This window comes from Xyrauchen texanus, chromosome 27 (assembly GCF_025860055.1).
Source record: "Xyrauchen texanus isolate HMW12.3.18 chromosome 27, RBS_HiC_50CHRs, whole genome shotgun sequence".
In the NCBI taxonomy this organism is placed as follows: Eukaryota; Metazoa; Chordata; class Actinopteri; order Cypriniformes; family Catostomidae; genus Xyrauchen; species Xyrauchen texanus.
Window position 1 is genome coordinate 11,660,853 of NC_068302.1, and position 24,195 is coordinate 11,685,047.

Below are 24,195 nucleotides of genomic sequence, written 5' to 3' on the forward strand. Positions count from 1 at the left end.
TTTTTGTAATGTAATACACTTTTTAATAACATTTATTATTACATTTATTATCTTTTATAATGCTTAAAAGATAATTAATGAATGTACTTAGAAATAGATTTAATATATACAATTATCTTTTACATAAGGAAGATTGGGGCTAGCATTTCTGCATAGCCTCATTCCTCAAAGACTTGGCTACAAAAAAGCTATTTTATTTCCCAGTGAACATTTTCAGCATTCTTGCCCAGGAAAAAAAATATAATTAAACATAAAAAATGGAAAAGGTAATAACATAATAAAATCATTGTTAAGTCCAACAAATATCATCATGAATACGTTTGATATATTTATGTCATTTTAAACATGTGACAACCTGCCTTGATAAAAATGTGACAAGATACCCCTACCTGACTTGTGTGTGGTTTAACATAAATATTTTGATAGTGAAAATTTACTTTGTAGGATAGAATTCACAAAATGATTCTTATTTAAGAGGGTTTGAACTACTTTAGGTGTTTGAAATGAACAAACAAAACCTCTGCTGGAGAAAAACATATTGTGAACTGGACTTTAGCTCCAAATTAATTGGAGTTTTGATTCTAAATTGTATTGTTACTGAGATGTGGCCCTTTTGACAAATATTGCAATATTGAAAACCCTGGCTAAATCTCTTTCTAATTACTTTTCCTTAAAAATTAAACCTTTAAAAGTCCTTAGTTATCTCTTTTAAGTCACAGAAATGTAATACATTGGAAACAATGTTTTATATCCCATTTTTATCACAATATTAAGCCACATATGATGACACCATCCCGACTGTAACACAAGAACTTCTCCAGTTTCAAGAGACAGACAAATTAAACAGTGAATCTTTCATTTCACTTGTGTGTTTTGAGGAATTTAAACAATATATCTGTGGTAATATTACCAATCTGTCCTCAATTTGAGTCTAGAATTCTAAAATGTACAAGCAAATTATAAAATACTAAGTTGCTTTGCTGTTGCTGCGGCGCACGTTGGAGAGAAGCTTCATGAATTAAGCACTTCATTATGAAGGCGAGGTCTTGCAGTCATTAAGATGAGCATGTAGAATGTGTCACCTCCACCCCTGTTGAAGTCAGAGTAATTAGCAATAATACCTCATAACCAATTCTGCCCCTCATCAAGCCACGGACCAGAAACTTCACAATAACCTCATTCCTATTCATCATACTTTCCAGATAATCCATACTTAATTGACACAAGTGTTTGGCTAAAATCCTTGAGCATATCTCTTTCATTGGAAAGTCATAGCACTTTACAATAAAATTAATAATTGCATCAAGATATGATCACATATTTGCTTTGAATGAGACATTTTCTGTTGCACTGAATCACTTGGCAATTTGCAACAGCCTTTTACATATACAGTACATATGCGCACAATGTCAAATGTAGATGGAAATGTACACTGTACTGTAGCTGCTTATGGTAAAAGACAAATTTTATTTCATTTAAGTTGCAAGAAATTGAGATGGGTGAAGTCAGACAGTAATGTATCCAGAGAGTAATGAACAGAGAAACGGCACAGATCAGTTTAAGATGAAATGGAAAACAAGCGCAAGAAACAGAGACAGTTCATTCTCATTGACTAAGATGAGATGTAGTTTTCACATCAGTCAGCCACTTGTGCATCTTATTTGTTCAGAGAACAGGTTCAGCTCACTCCTGGTGTGAGCGAGTGTGTTGCTGTGCATGTATGAAGACGTATAAGAGTGCCTTTGCCATGCTAAACAGTGGTACTCTAAATGGCGTCCCCACTGGCAGCTTTTGTGTTCTGAAGAGGACCAGCTTCTCAACTTCAAAGGTGAAATTATGTCAAGATGAACAGGACAAAACAACTTTATCAAACGGCTGCTTTTGAAGTCATGCGGCTGTCTGCCACAGCGCTTTATGTGATAAGCACAGCATCTTACAGTAGATACACACACACAAAGTGTAACCATACTCCAAGGATATCTATACTAGCTTTCCTGATTCATAACTACCTTGATTACTGATTTCTTGAAAAAGGCTAATAGCAAGTACATCTCTGGCCATGTGGCCTTTCGGTGTGCTGATGAAACCCACGTTTATTCAATAAAACATTAAGAAAGTTTTGTTCACTGTTCACTGTTTGTTCATTATATTAAATGCATGAAGGCAACACAAATACAATGGACCTGTATACACTGTACATACTGTACAGTGGGGTCCAAAAGTCTGAGACCACTTTAAAACAAAATAAGATAAAAATATATTGTAACCTTGAAATAAAATGAAAGTTTTAAAAACAAGTAAAGAAGTGTAAAATGAAGAATTATTTACAATTCAGCAATATTTCAAGGTCACTTATCAAATAAACAAATTTGAGACATGTTAACTCTTTTGTACAAAAGGTGAAAGGGTCCTTACTTCCATTGAAGAACACAAAACACTCTTACGAACATTCGCATGTCATGTTGGGATAACATGGATCATCGTTTCATTAAACTTGTGGAGTCCAGCTCGAATTCAAGCAGTCGTTAATGTACAAGGGTGTCATACCAAATCATTCTGAAATTTTTGTCATTCCTTTTTTAATTAATTTTGTTCAACATTTGCCTCAAATCGTTTTGCCGAAATTGAATTTTTAATGAAAATATTTGTATTACATTAAAAAGAAATGCAAAATAGAAGCATTTTTGTCCCTCTGTACACGTTACATCTAATATGAGCTGTTATCAAAACTTTTCATAAGTCAGTTTCACTTCCTGCAGATTCTTATCTGCCCTTATTGGAAAGTATCAAATACTGAAGTAAACTGAAGATCAGACTCGAAGTACTACAATGCAATATTCATCAACAGGATTATAAGGTGAGAGCCACTGCATGAACAAGTTTCAACACTTATTTAAATGCTTTCTCAGCTGGACAGCGCTATATTTTCTGTAGTTAGTCAAATAGATGTAATGTTTCAGTTTTCACTTTAAACCTTACAGCAACAATTGTTTAAATGTTTAATAATGTTACTGTCAAGCTATTTATGCTTGTTTATGTTCAGCCGCTGTCTGTAAGAATTCAGACAGTTTAAATTGTGGCTCTTCCTTTGGATTCCTTATAATAATTCCCATAGTGGACTGCAGCATTGTAAATGCTCTGTGAATGCATCCCAAACAGTAAATACAATGCAAAACCAATATACAATTCTTAGTTATAAAGGTTGGTTACTGTAAATGCTAAGTCAATTTAATGGCATTTCTACAGCACATTTTTAAAGTATTTTATGATGGCAACATGTGTGCCTTTAATTTTTAATACAAGTACATAATTACATTTACAGAATTAAGAGAAGTAGTGTTACTTTGGTACAAACAAATGCTGAAGAAGTCAAAGAAAGAAAGAATGAATAGAAATTCAAAGCAATCACTGCACAGAAACTGCACTCAAAAACCTGATTTTACTCTAAAAATATTTAATTTACAAATCTTACACAATAATACTGCATTTTTTTTTTTTAGCACAAAACGCCTGCATTCCGTTGTTGTTTTGTTAGATTTTTCTTGTCATGCCACTTTAAAACAGCACACTTAAGGCCTGATATTTCTGTAATCACTATAATTGTACATTTGATTGTTTCTGCTTTCATAAAATATTTAAATGTTTTGTTAGTAAATAACACAAGTGCATTTCCAATGCTGTACGTGATAATATTCTACATATATTTACATAACACATATAATAATATATATAACAAAATTTTAACATAAATTCATTTTCTATTTTACATTATTACAATAATTTTGCACAGATTTTCTCTCCGACACACAGTAATCCACTTCACTGTTTTAACAGTGACACATGCATGCAAGGCATGTCAAAGTATTTGGAAAACAGTATTTTTTTTTAATTTCATTTATACAGACCGTGTAGTCTTATCTTTTCTAAGACTTAACTTTTAAGTGTTTAAAAATGTTTTGATATGTACAGCTCTTATAGTGTGGAGAGCACTTTAAGAGGTTTTTCTTGTCAGTCCTTTGTAAAGTTCACTTAAATAAAAAACTTTTACACCTAATCTTGATGAAAGACAAAAAAAATAACTGCATTCACAGTATTATGTCTAGAAGTTAACCTAAATAAAACATGGCTGTTACAACACATACCTTATTCTACATAAACTACAAAATTGCAGAAGCAAATTACAATACAATCTGCACTAGTCTGATATATATACACACATCTTTAATAGTTCTGAAAGTACAATACAGAAGTCAAGTAGTCAAGTGCTGTTAACTTCATCCTCTCCCAACGGACTACCATGGAAAAAGTTGGCAAGTGAAATTTTGTTGCAACTGAAGTCAGATTGAAAGAGTCCACAGCTGTCCCCAAAGCATGCTCTACGTACCATCACTTCTGAATGTCTTTTTTCAGCTTCAGGACTGCAGAAAAGAGGGGTGTAGAGCTGCACTCTTTTCCTCTGTAAGAGCTGTTGTTTCTCTGTCCATCACGGCTGTTGTTCTCGGGCATAGCGGAGTAACTCCCGGCATCATACCAGTCAATGAGGGAACTGCTCCTAGAGTTGGAGTGGGTTTAATGGGCACAGGTACGGCAGGCATGCTCTGGGTCACCGGGTGATGGTACAGACCCTTCACTGCCACACTAAATGGTGGGTAGTCTGATGACACTGGAACTGACTCGGACAACATGCCAACATGTGGCCACACAGAGTTGACCATGCCACCGAGCTGGGCGGGGATTGGATAGCCAAGGTGATGCATAACCGATGCAATGGGCAAGCCACCAGCCATCACTCCTTTATAGTCTCGCCCAATCAGGCTCTCGATGGCAAAGGGGTGCTTAAAGCCACCACTTTGCCCACCACTGAGCGTATAGCTTTGGAAGTGTGAGAGGCGGCCCATTGTGCCAAGGTACTCTGGATGGCCCATGCCCAGTTTGCCTGAATGGTGGTGGGACTGATGTAAGGAATGTTGTGCGTGGTGGTGAGAATGGTAGGAATGGAGCACGGGGGCACTCTTGCAAGCCGAATGCTCCATACGCAGGAGCTTAAATCGTTTTCGGCGGCGTAAGAAGCTTCCGTTCTCAAACATGTCTCCACAGTCTGGATGTAGGGCCCAGAAGCTGCCCTTACCTGGCTGGTCGGGGCGTCGAGGGATCTTGATGAAGCAGTCATTGAATGACAAGTTGTGTCTGAGTGAGTTTTGCCAGCGCTGAGTGTTCTCGCGGTAATACGGGAAACGGTCCATGATGAATTTGTAGATGTCGCTGAGGGGGAGCATCTTCTCAGAGGAGCTCTGGATGGCCATCGCAGTCAGAGAGATGTAGGAGTACGGAGGTTTTTGGTCACTGTAGGAGTTCTTGCCTGGCCGAGGCATGGCTTGAGCAATTTTTATTTCTCCTTTTGAAATTCTATGCAGTGCCAGTCAGAAGGAAGCTGGCAAAGCTTCCTTTAAACAAAAGAGCTATCATTCACCACTCTGCCTTTACTTTAGCTTAATATGCTGTTTTTCGTGTATTGTCATATCGGATTTAGCATAAATTAGTCTGAATTGAAAATGTCAAAAGTTGAAAATCCACAGGACTAAGGCTATGCCAAGAATGAAAAAAAAAAAAAAGCGCGCCGTTTCAAAGTTACCTCTGTAGTGATCCTCCTAACGTGCGCGGCACCTGTGTCCTCTCAGAGCGCGAGAAGTTCTCCCGGAGAATGCGCGCGCTCTGCTTTTACACACTGAGGACCCGCGACGCTTTTGTAAGAATGGCAGAGGTTCCGACCCCCTGCTACTAGAGCTTTATTATAATGACACTGACTTAAGGACGAATGAGGGGTAAATAGGGGGAGGGTCTGACTTCCTGTGCGTTTAGCCTTATTCATCTGTACCAATCAGAGGCATAGAAGCACGCGCTCACTAATGAGTCTGATAACGATAGCGCACACTCAAATGCTAATGATGTGAATTGTCAATATCGATATTGTAGAGTCAATGGAATTATTTTTAACGGCAAACTTTGTGTAGATCAAAGAAATACGTAAACTTTCCGAAGTTCAGACTTAATTTAAACTCGTTATTATCTGTTCCGAAGAGGTTTATAAATAGGAAAAATGCATACACTTAAGTGCTCATGATTTCGTATTGTAGCATACTTTTTTTTTCATACTATTTGTTTGACTGATTTTTTTGTAGGGTTCATCTGGACAAAAGGCACATTTGATTGTACCCCCACCCCCACTAAAAAAAAAAAAAAAAAAAAAACAGCAACAAAAAGTACACTTTATTTAACAACTCTTTGTCATCACACCGTACAAAATATTACTGATCCATGAGATCATTGTGTGCACTGTCTAAATTTAATTCTGATGTAATTTGATCTACTATTTATTAATTTTTGGATGTTGCAAATTAATGTAGTTAATGAGAATCCCTGAAATTATCATGTTTATTTTAAGACAAAATTCTTATTTGTCATTTTAATAACTGTCCAATAATTGAAAAGATAGTGTTTGTGGTATAAATCTGTTGCACATAGATTTGTTATGAATGTTTTTTTTTTATTTGTTTATAGAATACTTGAGAAGTTGTAAAATGCCAAATCTGATTGAAATTAACAGAAAAGTTAAACCCTTTTCTGATGTAGATATTTTGAATAAGCATTATCATAATTTGTCACAAAAGCATCTTGCTGTTTTTGGTATTTGACTAAGTTGACGGATTTTGCCTTATAACTTCAGTCACTATTTACACAATATCACTTTAACCCCCTTGTGGGTTTACCCCAAGCGTGGAGTAAAAGACTCCTTCGGCACATTTAATAATAATAATAATAAATTAAATCAAAACTACTTTCAGATATTATTTATTTTCACACAAATGATGTTGCTCCATCAATATTCAATATATTTTTTTTCAATCGTGATACACTTTGTGACCAGAGAAAAGCCTATTACCCTTCAGTTTACTGCACAGACTTCTATTTATCAAGTTCAATCTATCTAAACTCTATTAAATTAATTTTGTATAACTTGATTTGACACACTTAATATTTGTAATAATTTATAAGTCTATTTCAGGATAGACTAACTGTGTGACCTTGTGTCAAAAGTTTACCCAGGTAAAGCATAAACACGTTATCTTATTTCAGAGCTCCTCAATTTTCAGTGATTTCAGGAAACATGTTTGTTATGACAAGTCGTTGAATGCTCAATGCGCACTTGTTCGCGCGCGCCAAAAGCGCGCCCGTTTTCACAGGGCTGAGCCGAGTCCAAATCAATCTGTCAAACTGTTTATACTCTGCTCGAATTACGTGAGGATAAACACTTCCCTCCAAACCCTGATAACAGGTACTCTGGTAAACAGAATAACAAAAGCGCCGCCGCTCTTGTGCGGCCAGGTGTCACGCGCCAGTCCCACCAGACGCCTTCATACGTCGGTTCCCGGCGGGTCGCGAATACATTACGTTAATTAAGCCTTCAGTGATTTACCTTCTTGAGAGAGACGTCCAATAATATAATTAAAGGCGTAGTGGTTATATTAGTGATGAATATTCAAAACGGTGTCAATTAATTAGCCAACAGATCTTTCCCATTATGTTCCTGAAGAGCTTCGGTGATTCTCCAGTTTAAAGGGTCACTGGTGAGCAAGTCGCATGCATATTTCACACAGCTCCATTATCGCCCGCGCTTAATGTCTTTTGAAATGCAACTTTACCAGAGGACCGCTGACGAACAGCATGTGTTTATAAGCGCCTTTGACACGTTGATCATGTTGAGCGCGTGGCAAAAACTTGGAAGGCCCTAGAGGGGCGCGCGCGCGTGTTCTTCCTCACCGTGATGTTTAGATCAATATTAAACCTGCTCCCACAAAGCGCGGTGTTAAGTAGACAACATGCTGATATGCATAAGAAATTAATTAGACGGTTTTCAATGCTTTCAACTCCTGGACAAATAACAACTTGTAAAGTGCACCTTCTGGGCATATTGAACATATGCTGGAATTATCCTTAATTGACTAATTACATAAATTACTCATTAATTTTACAGCACATCAATTATAAAAGATATATCAATTAATTTTGCATAAATTAAGGGCTGAACGTGGCAAAAATGGAGACGGGGAGATGAGCGCGCGAGGAGGGGGTCTGCTCTGGTTCGTCTGTTTGTTCCAAGATGCTAATAATTATTTTCTCATCTTTGCGCGAGAGATTCCAAATTGTATCATACAATAGGAAATAAAAACCGCTATCATGGTAATAATAATAATAATAATAATATGAAAGACCCTTTACTAAGTGAACAGCTTTGCTGCAAGGACAATTTAAATCAATTAGAGTGGTCCTATTGGGAAATGAGAGTTTGGCACCAGCAAGAGGACTTCATGGCCACATAATGATTTATTGATGGTGATTAACATATGATTGCTTTATTGAAAAGAATAAAGTGTCTCCCAAAAGTGTAGGTGATCAGTTTAATGCTTTCATTTAAAGATGGAGTTGTCCTCCATTTAAAAGTGTATGAATTCTAGATCAATTCATAGTGGCTAATATTATCATGGCATATGCTGGGTGCTCAAAGAGAAAGTTATATCTGTAATGCTTTATCGAAAGAGATATTTCAGGGATTAACCCTCAAGCAAAGTTTTGAGAATAGGATTTTTGTGTCCATAAACACCCTCACAAGTACATATTAGATTTATATATTTGCCCTTTCTTCCCACTGCCCCTGGTCTATATATATTTAATTCTCATTCATCTTTCTACCTGCTGATCCAGACACACACAAATGAGTATGAAGCCCATATTTAATACGGAATATTAATTTTTTTTAAGCGTTTGTATTTTTTCCTCACTTTCAATCGCTTCTCTCTCTCTCTCTCTCTCTCTCTACACACACACACACACACACACACACACACACACACACACACACACACACACACACATTAAAACTATCTGTCTCTCTCCCCTGGTGAGAGCTTAGTGAATCGTGCAGTTAGAGTCTGTCTCCCCCCCGCCACACTCGCGCACACACACACACACACACACACACACACACTCACACACACACACCCAGGGGCCCACAGTCAGTGGCCCTTACCTACCACTTCCCTACAGTTATTCCTTACCTTTAACAATGCATTCCCTAAATCACAATTCATAAACTATATTCCTGACCTGCCATAACATATTCCGGCAGTTACTCCATTCCCAGCAGATCTTCTAAAACCCATTGTTTGTATGCTAAACACACTGTAGTGTACGCCTGTATACCAGGATGTCCTGTCATAGTAATACAAATGTCAAACTCCCAATAAGCTCCTAGATCTAAAAAAAATTGTGTGTAAGACTCAGTTATTTAGTTAGGTCACCTGCTGAGAAATAATAATATATTTATTAGTGAGTTAATTATATATATATATTTAAAAAAAATTATAATGCATACAGTATATAATATGTAATTTGTGATAAGTAACAAAATTATAACTAGATATATATAATTTTTTTTACAATATACATATTATAAATTTGAAGTAATAAAACACAGTATAATCTCCAGCTATAATATATTCACAGACATTAATTGATGGAAAGCATTTTATGGAGTGGTGGTGAAAGTAATAGTTATTATGAGAGTAATACTCACACTTACAGGGTAATCGTTTCAATGTGACCACAACTGGGTCTTGTTGAGTCTAATGACTTGGGTAAACACAAGAAACCAGCAACACATTCTCACCCCATCCTCAAGAGCATAATGACTAAATTAACAAGTTTAAAAATATAAAGATCATATTCATTCTCAATGTGTTTGTAAAATATAAAATGTTTTATGGAACAGAACTGTGAGATAAAGACCATTTGCCATTGAGAGAGGGGCTGCAAGAGTTCAAAAGATTCAGCAAGTTTAAGTCTGCTTCCTATCAGAGGGGTGTCATGCACAACCTGCTATGCTTGTGGGTGGCGAACTAGAGCCATTCTTTCTCTCCAGCAACAATCTTCTCAATCGGCCCTCTTCTGCTTCCATTCAGAGCTCTCCCCCTCCAACTCGTAATGTCCCCCATAACACTCACTGTTCTGATTTTCATAAAGTCGTTGTTCTCCTCTCGCTGCCCAGTGTGTGATACCGGGCTATGTGTAAAATAAATGATGTATATAGCTGTAGGGGGAAGCCTTCCTCCCCCAGAACTACCTTGGAATCCAGGGAACATTGAACATTAGATCCTCGTTTAGTGAATAAATAAGCATTCAACTGAATGGCAGTATTCGTGTTGGACTTTTGTGCATATTTTACCAGAAAAGGAGCTAGGCCATTAGGGAGTTAATATCAAATAAATCTCCACTGGTCGACTGGCAGAAAGGGACCGGCGGCTCTGTAGCGCCCTGTTGGGTTACTAATGACCTGAGCGGGCTTCAAATGAAGCCGTCATATGCATGTCATTTGCAGTATGTATATATTTATATATTATCTTCTAATTGTGTTTGAGAAGAGAACAAAGCCACAAGCACAGCATTTAGGATTAGGCCTTAACTGCTTTACAACGGACTAAATAAGCTTGCTTTGATTAGTGCATGAAAATGTGTGTGTGTGTGTGTCTGTGATGATGAGAGAATGATACTCAGATAGGAGTAAATATAGCCATGAAAGTTTGACTGGAGATCACAGTGCAACTCAGAAGGACTGGTGCTAAACAAAGACTGAACTTATAACATTTAAATATGTACTTGACTGTGTACAGTATTCATGTATTAATTAAAGGTGCACTCTGTAATTTTTTGTTCTGTTACAATTTACAGATGTTGCAGTATTGGATTTATACTGACATCTTGTGTGGTGGATGCAGCATCACACAAACCCAAACTTTTAGTTAGAGATGAAAAATGCGCTGTTTGTATTATAAATTATTGCACAAAAGCCCAACAGTGCCCGCCAACTTTTTCAGCCATCTTGGTTCCGGAAGTATTTTTAACCATTCATTTATTCCAAAGGGTTTTCATAAAATGCTCCATAAAAGAGTTCTAAACATCAAATCAGACAGCTCTGAGGCAAAAAATTATTGAAATTCAGACACAAAGACAAAGGTACTAGACTGTGTACTTTTCGTTTTTCATGAGGTAATGAACTACAATCCCATGAAGCATTGGGAATCTCATAATGGGATTAAAATATTGAAAAATATATAAAACTATGGATTTAGGGTTGTTGATTATTTAAGTACTCAGTAGTTTATAAGTTAAAAATATATGTAGTTTAAAAGTGTAGGGAGACTAATTTGATTGCATATTTCGCAGTGCATCATGGAAGTGGGTGGTCGCTGCAGATTTTCTCTGATTGGTGGTTTTTCTCTCCAGGATCATGGGTAGTGTAGTTCTTCAGCAGTAATTCTGCTATTAAACATGATTTTAAAAACATTGTATAAAATAAATAGCACAGACTGATTGCTTTATCAGAAGCATATACATTGATAAACAGACTCGAAACTCACAGTAGGTCTGTTTTTAAAGGTCTATAAATATAGTTAAAAATAAATTCCACTATTAAGAAAATGAATGGGATTTTTACTTACCAAACCAGACTGTTGCTCTCTATAAAAGGGAGTTACTGAGATAAAGAGCGTTGCGTTCTGCTGGTCATGTGATCTCAACATGGCTCCCCCCATGAGGTGACCTGCACAGTGTAAAATAAGACAGCTTTTATTAGACTACTGATAGGACTGTCTTCATCTCATGCAGTGCACATGATTTTAAACATGTTTTTCAAAAATAGCCTACTATTCATTTCTTTATCTGTAAAACTGTTTAAATGAGGGAAAAATTACAGAGTTTAACTTATTGGAAAATTGGGCACCAATTGTATTTTACAATAGGCAATCACCCACTCTTTACTCGAAAACCTACAAGTTTAGGGTGATTTTTCCCTTTTGTGTTCTTGTGGCTAATTAAAACATACAGCAAAAAAAAAAATCAAATATTGAGGCCTAGTACTCTGAGGAGCTTTGTAGCCATCTGGAGCACTCACTCGTATTTTACTGCTTGTACAATTAAATATGCACAAGAGAAACAGCTTAGTGAATAGAGTGAATAGCTATACTTTCAAATTGAATACGCCAGCAATTTTGAAAGAACCCGGCCTGCTAAAACAATCAATAAAATCATCGTATTGTAGCCGATTAGTTACTGTGAAACATGACATTCACAATGTACACAGCACACACTGTGTAATTTACTGTAATAGATAACAATTACTATCCATGAAATTATTATTGTGTCTGTGTTTTGGCTTATTAACCAACAATTTGTTTTTTGCCTGTACACAATCATCCTTTCTGTCAGAGGCAAATGCTTACAGAATATAACTGACTTGTTCTTGGATCATTGGATTTTATGTCATGTAACATGTTAGCATGTTGAAGTTAATGCTTTTTAAACATGAAATACTAAACTTTTAAAAGATGTCGTTCATTTTAGTCGTGTAAATTAAATTTAATATGGATAACAATATATTTTTTGTACAGTGAATCAAGTTCAAATTTGCATCAATGTGAATATCTCATTAGCATTTTAGCATACACTTTAGGCTACAAAAGCTAAAAGTCTCAGTAATTTAAACTTTTAAACCTTTAATCCTTTTTTTAATTCTTACAAACAAAAATCTCATAAAAGCAAAAGGCAGGGCAGATATTATGATGTGAGCAGTTCTGAGGTTTGAAGCAAATCATGGTCCAGTAATTAGCATGTGCAGGCGCTGCGTTGGTTAGCAGTCCTCGTGCTGAGGAGTTGATGAACTGTGCTAGAGATAAAACCCTGGAGCCACACACAAATAAATCTGTCATTTCACACGTTATCATATTCATGAGAGTGTGTGTCTGGGTGTGTATCAACGTGTGTGTGCGTGTGCACGCACCACATTACAGATGTTGCAATAGGCCTACTTGTGTGTCTCAAATGTGCTAGCTATTTGGGAAATGACTGCTTTTCAGACCAGAAGTTTTTGGGTATTCCTACCCCCCTAACACCCCCTACCCCCTCCTATGCTGCTAGTGTTTTTGCTGTTTGGGCGAAAATGAGCGAAGTGCTAACGATGTTTGTCGTGTGACTCCAAGCCGCCTGTTTGTTTATGCTAGGCCAGTTTTGCCCAGCGCTGCCTGTAAATAATTACCCACCCTAATTATGGCCTGGAGTTAGCGAGTGCACTAAATGCTTTTCTGATGAGTACTGCCCTGGGTTAGCAAGTGTTGGGTGACCCTCCTAGGGACTGAGATTGAAGAAGGGGCCCTCCCTCAGGTCCCATGGGCGAATAGCTTGTGTCGTTGCAACATACCCCCCAAAGAATAATGTTTTATGGGGGGGGGGGGGGTTCTCCAAGCAGGGGCGTTATATTGTGTGTAGCTGGCCCCCAGAGTGAGATCCATTACTAGCCCTAAGATGGCCCTGTTTTTAAAGACCTTTGTCATTACTATGCATCACACTGATAGAAAACTAAATAAAGTGTTTCTCTGAACAAGGTTTGTGATGACTATACACTTTAGTAGGCCTCTTGAGTTATATTTGCAATTAGCCATGGGCCTGATTAAACATGTTTTAAGTATTTAACATGTTGAATTTATCAATTATCATATCCTTTATTCCAACAACAACCACAACTGATAATCATATGTTGTGAAATTTGAAAATAGATAGAATAGAAATAAAACCCTCACGAATCAATATCAAGTGCCGAAATACTTTTACAAAGACATGCTGAACTCCCTCTTTGTTGAGGGTTGGACAGGGGGGCAGCTTGTGTATGGCATCACGAGTGCTGCGTGTGTCTTGTACCATGTCGCATCAAACTTTTACCCCCCACGGACGCGCTCAGTCTGTCTCCCAAACTTGCGCAGACTTGCATTATGTCAGCTCGCGCTTTGCCACCCCATTTGCTGTAGCTGTACTGCTGTGCGCGCAGACAGACTTATCAATCAAAAGCGGCTTGATGGATTCTTCAGAACGATGGAACAATCGCCAAAGAAGAGCTGCGGAGTCTCGGAGCGCTTTTTGCTTTGACATAAGGGTATGCAAAGAGTGTAAATGGATGAACGGATGATTGATTCTTGCCAGCAATGTTGTTGACAGCAGGAAATGTGTTTTGCATTGACTGTGTTTGCATGGGAATTTGCACGGGGCATGAGTTATCGAGCAGGAGTTTGGACCTAAGGCGATTCTGCATAATGATGGCAGGTCGGAGGAACTGAAATTCACAGTTTATAAGCCGTTACCTGTGGAGGGCTTAAGGAGAGAGAGAGAGAGAGAGAGAGAGAGAGAGAGAGAGAGAGTGAGAGAGAGAGAGAGAGAGAGAGAGAGAGAATACAACCACAACAAAAAGACATTAAATATTTATAGAGTAATAGAGGTTATGAGGCAGAATAAAAAATATTTTAATCTTACACACCAGGGGGGTGTTACAGAACCTTCCTATCTTTAGGAATTTAAGTTAAAATATGAGTTAAAGTTAGGATGCTGCCATTATCATGGTTACTACAGTTAAACCAGAAACAGTAGGTTGACTTTAGCTAAAATTGGTCTGTGCTTTCCGAAATTTGAAACACTGCCCCCAGTGGTCAAAGCAGTGTAACTGGGCATATGGGCATGTGTGAATTCATTTTCCAAGAAGAATATAGCTGCAGGCATTGCTCCAAAAGTGGCGTGAGCTCCAAATGGCCATTAAAGATATACGGAGCCTCTATCCTAACCCTTTCCCTAACCTTAACTATGAGTGGAAGTGACACCCCCTTTTGAAGTCTTCACAACCCCCTTTTGGAGTAACCCTGTCCCATTTTGGAGTAACTCCTTTGGATATTCTGCCCTCATTTAGAGGTATCTGGCCTGCACCTATTCCTACTTGCATTTTCCAGGTGTGGAGGAGCACCAAAATTGAGTTGTTTTCTGTACAGGCTTTGATACAGTGAAGAGGAGTACATATTTTATAAACTGTACCCCCCAACCCTTAACCTAACCCTAGCCATCATTATTAAAAAATGTAATGCTAGATGGGAAAATGCAACCTCCGAAATGCACTTGTCACTTCTTATGCAGACACAATTACTTCCTAGTTTCAATGCTGGATCCGAACCTGGTGGTGCACCTTAATTAGCTCCCTATCTCCCTATATCATGAATCAGTATATTGTGAACACAAATACGGGCACTGGCAAGGGTATTGTTCATAAACTGAACATTGGGACACTAATTAGTGATGAGCCATTCATTAATTATTCGTTCATTTTGAACAAAACTTTTATGTGACTCAGAAGAACAAGTAGTCTCAGAGAGTGATTCGTTCATTTTGTGTTGGCCACGCATGCGCATTGCGCAACCTCTGTTCTTTTGTTACATGAAAACTGCATAGGTGCTGTACAGGAAACAGAAATGATTAGCTCACCTTTCAACTACTTTGGTCCAAATCGTTCATTCTTTATTCACATGGTAGCCGTATACGCTATGCACTCATGTGACAAAAGAACGAACGACTCTGACAAGAAGTTTCCAGAGGTGAACTAGTCTTTCTGTTTCTCATAATTTGTCCTTGGCTCCATTATAATTTTTTCCTTATTGGGATTATAATCAAAGTTTGCACAAGTAGACATGTTGGGGTGGATTTGGCTATTGAAAATTTTACAGTTTAATTTCATTCTGCTCCAATGAACAAAATAACTTGAATAAAGATTCATTCATTTTGCTGAACGTCACTAAAATTATCCAATTTTCCCATCACTAACACTTATGACTCAATCACCTGTGCCACGATTATGAGCTTGCGCATTAAAACGCAGTTGGTATTAATCAGCACCATCGCTATATAAATGACACTGTAGCTATTGAACCGTATAGTGTTATTATGAAAGATAAATTGCATAAATAAAGAAATAAAAATATAAAGGTGTGTATTTTAAACTTACTTTTAAAAACTCTAATATTTAAAAGATGTTTTCCCTTACATGGTCATTATGTATATCTCTTTTATACAACCCCAATTCCAAAAAAGTTGGGACAGTATGAAAAATGCTAATAAAAACTCAAATTTGTGATTTGTTAATTATATTCATCCTTGCTATATTGAAAGCACTACAACTACACATTATATGATGTTTTACCTTGTGAAGTTTGTTTTCTAATGTACAGTAAATGTAAAAAAAGTTGAGACAGTTGAGTGTTTACCACAGTGAAACATCACCATTTCTTCTAATAACACTTATTAAGCATTTGAGAACTGTAGAAGTTTAAGTTTAGAAAGTAAAATATTCCCCCATTCATCAATTATGCAGGTCTTCAGCTGCACAATTGTACGGGGTCTTCATTGCCATCTAATTGGAGATTCTCAATTGGAGACTTTTTAAATGTGGACTCTTTGGACCAAAAAACACAGTTCCACTGTTCTACTTTTCATCTAAGATGAGACCGAGCCCAGAGAAGTCGACAGTGCTTCTGCACAGTGTTGATGTATGGCTTCTGCTTTGCATAGTAAAGTCTTAACTTGCATCTGTCGATGCAGCGGCGAGTGGTGTTGAGTAACAAAGGTTTACTAATGTTATCCCAAGTCCATGTTCCTGACATCTATTACAGATGAATGATGTTTAAGACAGTGATGTCTGAGGAATCAGAGATCATGTGCATTCAGAAGTGGTTTTCGTCTGGCCTTTTACGCACTGAGATTTCCTTGAATCTTTTAACTATATTGTGCACTTTAGAGGGTGAAATGCCATAATTCTTCCAATTTGTCTTTAGGGAACATTGTTCTCAAAGTGCTGGAATATTTGCTGAAGCATCTGATGGCAAATTAACAAGTCTTGAATGATCCTTGCTCTTGAAGGACTAGACTGTTTTTGGAGGCTCCTTATATACTATGACACGATTGCCTCACCTGTTTAACATCTGCTGTTTACATTGCCTTGTTATTAAATTGCCCGTCTCAACTTTTTTTAAGTGTGTTGCAATCAACTAATTTGAAATGACTGAACATTTAAAAAAAAAAAACAATGAGATTCACCAGGTAAAACATCATATAATATGTAGTTGTAGTGTTTTCAATATAGTACATTTGTGAATATAATTAAAAAATCACTACTTTTGTTGTATTAGCATTTTTCACACTGTCCCAACTTTTTTGGAATTGGGGATGTGGAGATATAAAATATTTACACTTGTGATCACCTATTAATGACTTGAAAGACGTCAGAAGACGTGACAATGTTTTTGGTAAGGGAAGCTTTGCAATTAGGACAACCCTAGTAATGGCCGACTCACTGATCAGTGCCCTGACTGCTGAAATAGGGAGCTGACTGAGATGCACCATGGGTCTCCCACGCTACACTGGACTTCCGGTCGGCCACAGGGGAAGGTAAACACACTGGAGCTGATTGAAAAATGTCTTATATAAGATGACACTTGTCAGTGAGTTGGCATAAAGTAACTGTGGCAGGGCAGAGGGCGGGGCCGGGGCCGGGTCAGGATACCACACACCCGGCCCCTAATTAGGCTAATTAGCCATCAAGAGGAATAAAGGCCGACCGAAGACAGCAGTGCGACAGAGATTGAGAGATTTACAGACAGCTGTCCGACACCTGTGTGTGTGTTTGTCTTTTTGGTTCAGTTTAGAATTGAACTATTATTTATATTGTCGAGCCAGTTCTCGCCTCCTCCTTTCCATGAATCCCTTTACAGTGACCTATGTAACTTTGTAACTTAGGGTACTGGAACTCTTGGAAACAACATGCCAACTTCGCATGTGATCATATTGCAATGAGATATTCACAAAAATAAAATCTACCTTAATGGTGATTTCTTGGTTTTTATTTATTTATTTTAGGTGTCTATGTTTAATTTAATATATACGCCATCCCTGCTGGAAGAGAAATAGCTTACAGCAGCCTAAGATGTTTTGCTGGTCTGAGGTGGTTTCCCTGCCTGGTCAGGCTGGCCTGGATTGCTGCGTTTAAAAGGGGTTTGGACACTTGTCATCTAAACCTGCTATTGACCAGCTTGACCCATGTGTATCTAACTGTGTCCCGCAAGAGGACAAGGAACAACCACTAGACGACACGCCCACTTAAAGTCACGCCCCTCTTGTATCATAAATCAATTCTATTGGCTAATAGAACTATTGAAATCAAGTGCAAACGATGTATGATTTATATTGCCTTAACTGTGGAAATATTACAAAGAATAAATTATGCAATATATCATTTAATTAAACCAAAGATATAAATGGTGAAATTAAACATCTCTCTGTTCTGTTTTCTCCAGTTAGCAAACAAGCTAGCCGGTTAGCCTATTTGCATAGCATACCGCTGGCTTTTCTCCTCTTCATTTTCGTCACATTTCTTATCACAGTCACCACCTAGTAAAACGGTGGTATAATTGTATTTATTAGAACTTTTATGTTGCGGGATATTTTATAAGGGTTAGGTTTGAGGTTAGGTTTAGGGGTATGTGCTGCGGGACTCCAAATAAACATAACAAACACAGTGTATGAATGTGAGATTCAGCTGTTGCAAGACTTAAGCATTTCGCTGATTATTTGAAGGGGGTGTAACTTGTAGTGGGCGTGTCTTTTACTACCCTAGCAGGAGGCAGACATGCCCTTCTGACTTGGCCAGCCTTGGAGATCAGCAAGAGCAGCTAAGACCAGCAAATCAACAAAGAGGTTTAAGCTGTTTTATACTGCATGGTTCTTGAAGAGCTCTTAGAAGTATTGAGGTTAATTATGACTGTCTGTTTGTATGCGCATCTGTGTGTGTCAGTGAATGTTTGTACTAAGAGGGATATTAAGACTGTAGATATTGTCAAAGCTCTCATCAGGGTATCTGTAGTGAAAAACAGCCCTGTCCTAGAGATGGTAATAATGAAATGGCTGCACTCAGTTTTCCTTGTCAGCTTTACTTTTCTCATACTCTCTTCCTTACTCCCTGCATTCTTCTTCATTTATCTGTGTCTTTCATGAAGTTACCCAAACTGAAAGCAAAATGTAAAAACTAATAAACTACCAATTTCAACATTTCTAGGAAGGATATTTTCTTGCGCACCCCTCTTTTGAGGAGTCTCGTATTGTGCACATCATTGAGTAAATTGTAAACTGTTGTGAAATTACACAATATAAGTGTAGCGAACCTTGCTAAAAACATTCTATAGGACTAACTATAGTTCATCACTATTACCTAGCCTATCTTTAGGTGTGATCTCCAAAAAAAGGAAATAAATTGTTTATGTTAACAATGTTAATGTTCTTCATGCCCCTTTATGACCAGTGTATGGCAGTGAATGTCTTTTTATTGACACTAGAGTAACCCTTCAAAATGTAAATGTTAATATAAGCATCAAAAGAATAACATAAAATGAGAGGACAACTCACTTTGTGTGCTTCCTGATGATGCACCCACAAAACTGTCAAACCATAATGAAAAGTATCATCAAGATTACTTAATAAAACAATAACAAAATAAAGATATTCTCAAAAATAGATGTGATATTGTGAAAGTAATACTGATTAAATGCTGTTACGGATGTTTCAGTACTATTAAAAATATGTTATTAATCAGTTTTGAGGCAAATAACATTTAAAATAATACACTATCAAACATTATCTCTAAAAAATAAAAAGTTAAACTGAAATTTAACAAATAAAGAATTCTTGTCTTCATCTTGAAACCTGTTTCCAGTGCCTGTAAATGTATTTTTAATAAAGAAATTACATAAGCCGTCATTATGATTATACGTGAACATAAAGAAACATGTTGTTTAAGTGCATTTCAAACAAAGTTACTTAAAACTTTGAAGGAATACAGTAAACTCAAGTATAAACACATACAGTAAATGAGATATCTTAACTATTCTGCTACACACAAACACACACACATATAAAAACAATCAAATTTTGTTTTTGATCATTTCAAAAGTCATAAAAATGTGATAAACACTCTAGCATTAAAGGGAAAAAAAGCAAACATGACTGCATGTGTGATTAGCCTCTCCTTCAAACACGAAATAATCGCTATAGACACTCTTTTACTTCTATTCAAAGCACACATGGGGGTCCCATTACATCGCTGTAAAGCTTCAAGAAAGTGTTCAAAAGCAACCATAAAGAAGAAAAAAAAATCATTCTCAAGAGACAAACAAAACCATTAATTAAAACAAGCCCTCAAACATCAATCTCCCTGCCTGTCACAAAATTATCATAATCTGGGAATGTTAAGAGTCTGTAGAGTAAACAGTTAAATTAGGGGAGTATTAATCAAAAAGTCTGGCTTTCTGTACCCCCTCTGTGCTGTGGCACTTGTACTTTTTCATCAAACGTACTTTGTACACTTTGAGCAGAGAGGGGGCAACTTTTAATGTATTTCTTCATGTGTGTTCTTAAACGGTGTCCATTTATTTCATGAAAAATTAAATTTTTAATGCTTTTGCCTTGAGTATTTTACTAGTGGGTTTGATCCAGGGAGCACTGTCCAATTTTATTTTGGTGTGAAGTGCAATATAATGAGCTTTCTCTAGACCAGCAAACATTATGGGTACATTTCTGAACAGAATCTATATGATCATGTGATATTTACCACCCATAAAGTGCAGATAATGCAAGGAAAAATAAAAACATACACAACATATGTATTGTATTGCTATTGAGAGAAAAGACTCAAGCATATACCTTTCAAGTATTTTAAACTATAACATTTTAGCATTATACACTCATAAAAACTTTAACTTAAATAATTGCTTCATGTGGTAACATCTAAATTAAATGGTTTGATTCTAAAAGATAATATAGTATAAATTAGCCTTCAGGTTCAAAGGCTAGCTAGGTTTGGGTACACTTTTGCTCGTAACACAATGAAAGGATGACACAAAGCCATCATATATATGGAACTTTTTGTAGCTATACTATTATGATAATGATATGAGTAATGTTGCCTTCATGTGCTATCGGAATTATCCTACTTCCCACCTCTGAACTGGTATTTACGTGTATGTCGTGTAATTGACGCGCGGGGGTCGTTGTTCATGCGGGGAGGATCACCAAACTAGATCATGCAGCCTTAAAGCCCAGGGCACCCCCGGGCAGTCAAGGGCCACCTGGTACTCAAGGGCCCATGGGCACAGGCCCCATTGGCCCGGTTGGTAATCCGTCCCTGTCCAGCCCACCTGGAAAAGTCCCAGTGATCCCAATTGCCAGTCCACCTCTGGTCAGTCTCCATTATGTCTGTCTAGTAAAAGACCAAATAAGTAGTAGACAAAACAACAAACATGAACAAATCTATTGAGAGCAGTTGCCCTGTCCATTATCAGCACTATCAGTCATCAAAGTTGGAAAGCTCAAGCAACTGCACACTAGCTGCAGTAAGAAGAGAGCTGAACAGATGTCAAACGAGTATCAGAGCAGTTGAAGGTTTATTCACAGGTGTGTTACTGTGTCTGCTTGAGTCAACGTTTGTATGTATGTAAGAGATAGCAAGAGAGGGGGGAAAGCTAGAGAGATGAGGGGCGCTGCTGTTTGTAATAATGTTTGAGTGGGTGTATCATGTGGGTATACAAGCTGTTAATCTATCCTGTGTAGCTGTGTTTAAATGTGTTTATGCTTCATTAAGCATGCATTACCTGCTTCATTACTGCTGTGTTTTAACCAGAGCCATTGAAACTTACTCTCAGAGTTTGGGTGCGTGTTAAGTTCATCGCTCTCAAAAAACTGCCCCAGACTTGAATGTTGAAGATTCAAGCATCTTACTGTATAACACTGTAACCAAGGTTAAGTGCTATTGTCCAGGGCACAGTACACAAGCAATATCTCATAGATATTAACACAATCTGTGATTAAACCTGCAAACGCTGTGTTAGTACGCATGATTGTTAACCATTAGATTACCAGTACTACTAATTTAGAAGCCACTCATTGCTTAGATATATACAGTGTTTGGTGCACTCTTTGACCTCAGTGCCAGCCAAGTGCCACATGCCAATTAAAAAAAAATCACCGATCACTCTACCAAACACTAAATCAACCAGAGTTCATGCTTGTGTCCCAGACTTTATGAATCTTCAGAATTTTCTCTCCATATGGATCAGAAACAAAGTGAAAACATAGAAAAATCCAATCATCTCAATTCATTGCACCCATCGACATTTTGCTTTATTCCGGTTGTAATTCTTGCAGTTTAATGCCCCACTTTCAATGGTTTGTAAGATACATTTTATACCAGCAGTACAAATAATATCTAATATGGTGACATGAACCTTGTCATGTATACTGAGGAAAAAATTGTGTGATTCATTTTTACTTTAAATTACTGACTAAAATTATACTATTTAATTCTATCAATAAATATTATTGAAAAATATATTAACTATATAATAGAATTTAGTAATATCAAACCATTATTTTGGCTAATAGATAATTGTAATGACTACATTGTGTAAAATTACAACATTTAAAACCTGTTTAAAATAGTTGAAAATATTCTACAAAATTGTCACACAAAATGATATTTATTGACCTATTGCCAGTGTTGGGTAAGTTACTTACAAATAGTATTCCACTACAAATAACTAATTATTAAGACACTGGATTTGTATAGAGAATACTCTTGGAGTATTATTATTTTATTTGCATCTTTATATAGACTTAAATCATTCAGATAGGAAAATAATCAAATTAACCCCCTTTTTGGTTTTGTTCTTTTTAATTAAACCTTAAATTGAAACCATAATATGTGGATATGTGTTCAATAATTAATGTAAAAAAATAAAAATAAATAAATACAGAGCTGGTGGAATTGATTTTCAATTCATTGTATTATAATTGAGTTATGCCAAACTGTGGCATTATTTTTATTTTGATGAATATTAATTGTGTGAATACACCTAGGGTTGCTGAAGTGGATGTAGGGAAGTGTTCAGATGAGAAGCTTGATTATTTTATACCATATAATCATACAAAAAAAAATTTGGGATATGACAAGCATATGAAACACAGCAGGGCAATACTGTTACTTAGAGCTTTTTGAACATGATTTCTGCTGAATCTATTCTAATCTAATTCAGGTTGTGTTGCGTCTATTTTTACAACTGAAATGTGCATAAAAATAGTTGAGAGTCTACTGCATGGCATAAAAATAGCATTTCACCAGTTTAAGGGATTCCCATTGATGCAACTTCACTATTATTAAGGAAAAGATGAGCGTACAATTTTTTAGAGCTGTATTGTTTTCTTTTTTCAGTTTTCAAATGATTAATTAGCTGACAACAACTGTATTGAAGATAAAACATTGGGTCAAGAACATTTACATGAGAGCATATGGAAATATATACTTAAATATATTATATATTTAAATTAAAATATCAAAAACCTAAATAAAAACTGAATAGGTGTCTCCACATTTTCTGTGCTTGACCCCTAATAAATAGCCTGTAGCTCCTAATACAATTTGTAAAGGTACAAATACAGAATCTGTTTCTGTGTTAAACTATAGACAGAGGAACTGATATAAAATTGTTTAAAAGTATACATTTATTGGTAAGCTATTTGAAAATGTGAAAACACTATATGACAATAATTTTAACATTAAAGTTAAAATATAATTTGAGAAAAACCATGATGTAAAAAAAATGCAGTAGACATTGCTGGTGTTACATGATGTGGAGAGGATGAAATGTCGCAGAAGAATTTTTAAAGGAATAGTCCGGGTTCAATATAAGTTAATCTCAATCGACAGCATTTGTGGCATAATGTTGATAACTATAAAATTAATTTTGACTCGTTCCGCCTTTTCTTATGACAACACAGTGAGGTTACAGTGAGGCACTTACAATGGAAGTGAATGGGGCCCATTTTTGGAGGGTTCAATGGCAGAAATGTGAAGCTTATAATATTATAAAAGCACTAACATTAATTCTTCTGTTAAAACTTGTGTATTATTTGAGCTGTAAAGTTGTTTAAATGGTAATTTCTTTTAAATGACATTACATCGTCATGGCAACGAAGTTGAAAAATTTACTTTAAACTGAAAAGGTTATTAAGTGATTTTATCATGTTTACACACATATCCTTTATGTCTTGTGGCTATATAGTTTTGAAACAATAAGTATTTTAACATTTATGGATTTGCCTCATTCACTTCCATTATAAGTGCCTCACTGTTTTTTTTTTTTTTAAGAAAACGGGAGGCAGGTCAAAATTCGTTTTTGTGTT

General features: G+C 36.6%; 1 protein-coding gene across 1 annotated transcript; it reads right to left on the bottom strand.

Annotated features, from left to right (window-relative positions):
* Positions 1–4,412: 4,412 nt before the first annotated feature.
* On the bottom strand, positions 4,413–5,372 carry LOC127621446 (forkhead box protein B2-like). The gene has a single exon (XM_052095037.1). It carries the CDS (start codon positions 5,370–5,372, stop codon positions 4,413–4,415), a length of 960 nt encoding a protein of 319 aa, XP_051950997.1.
* Positions 5,373–24,195: the final 18,823 nt, after the last annotated feature.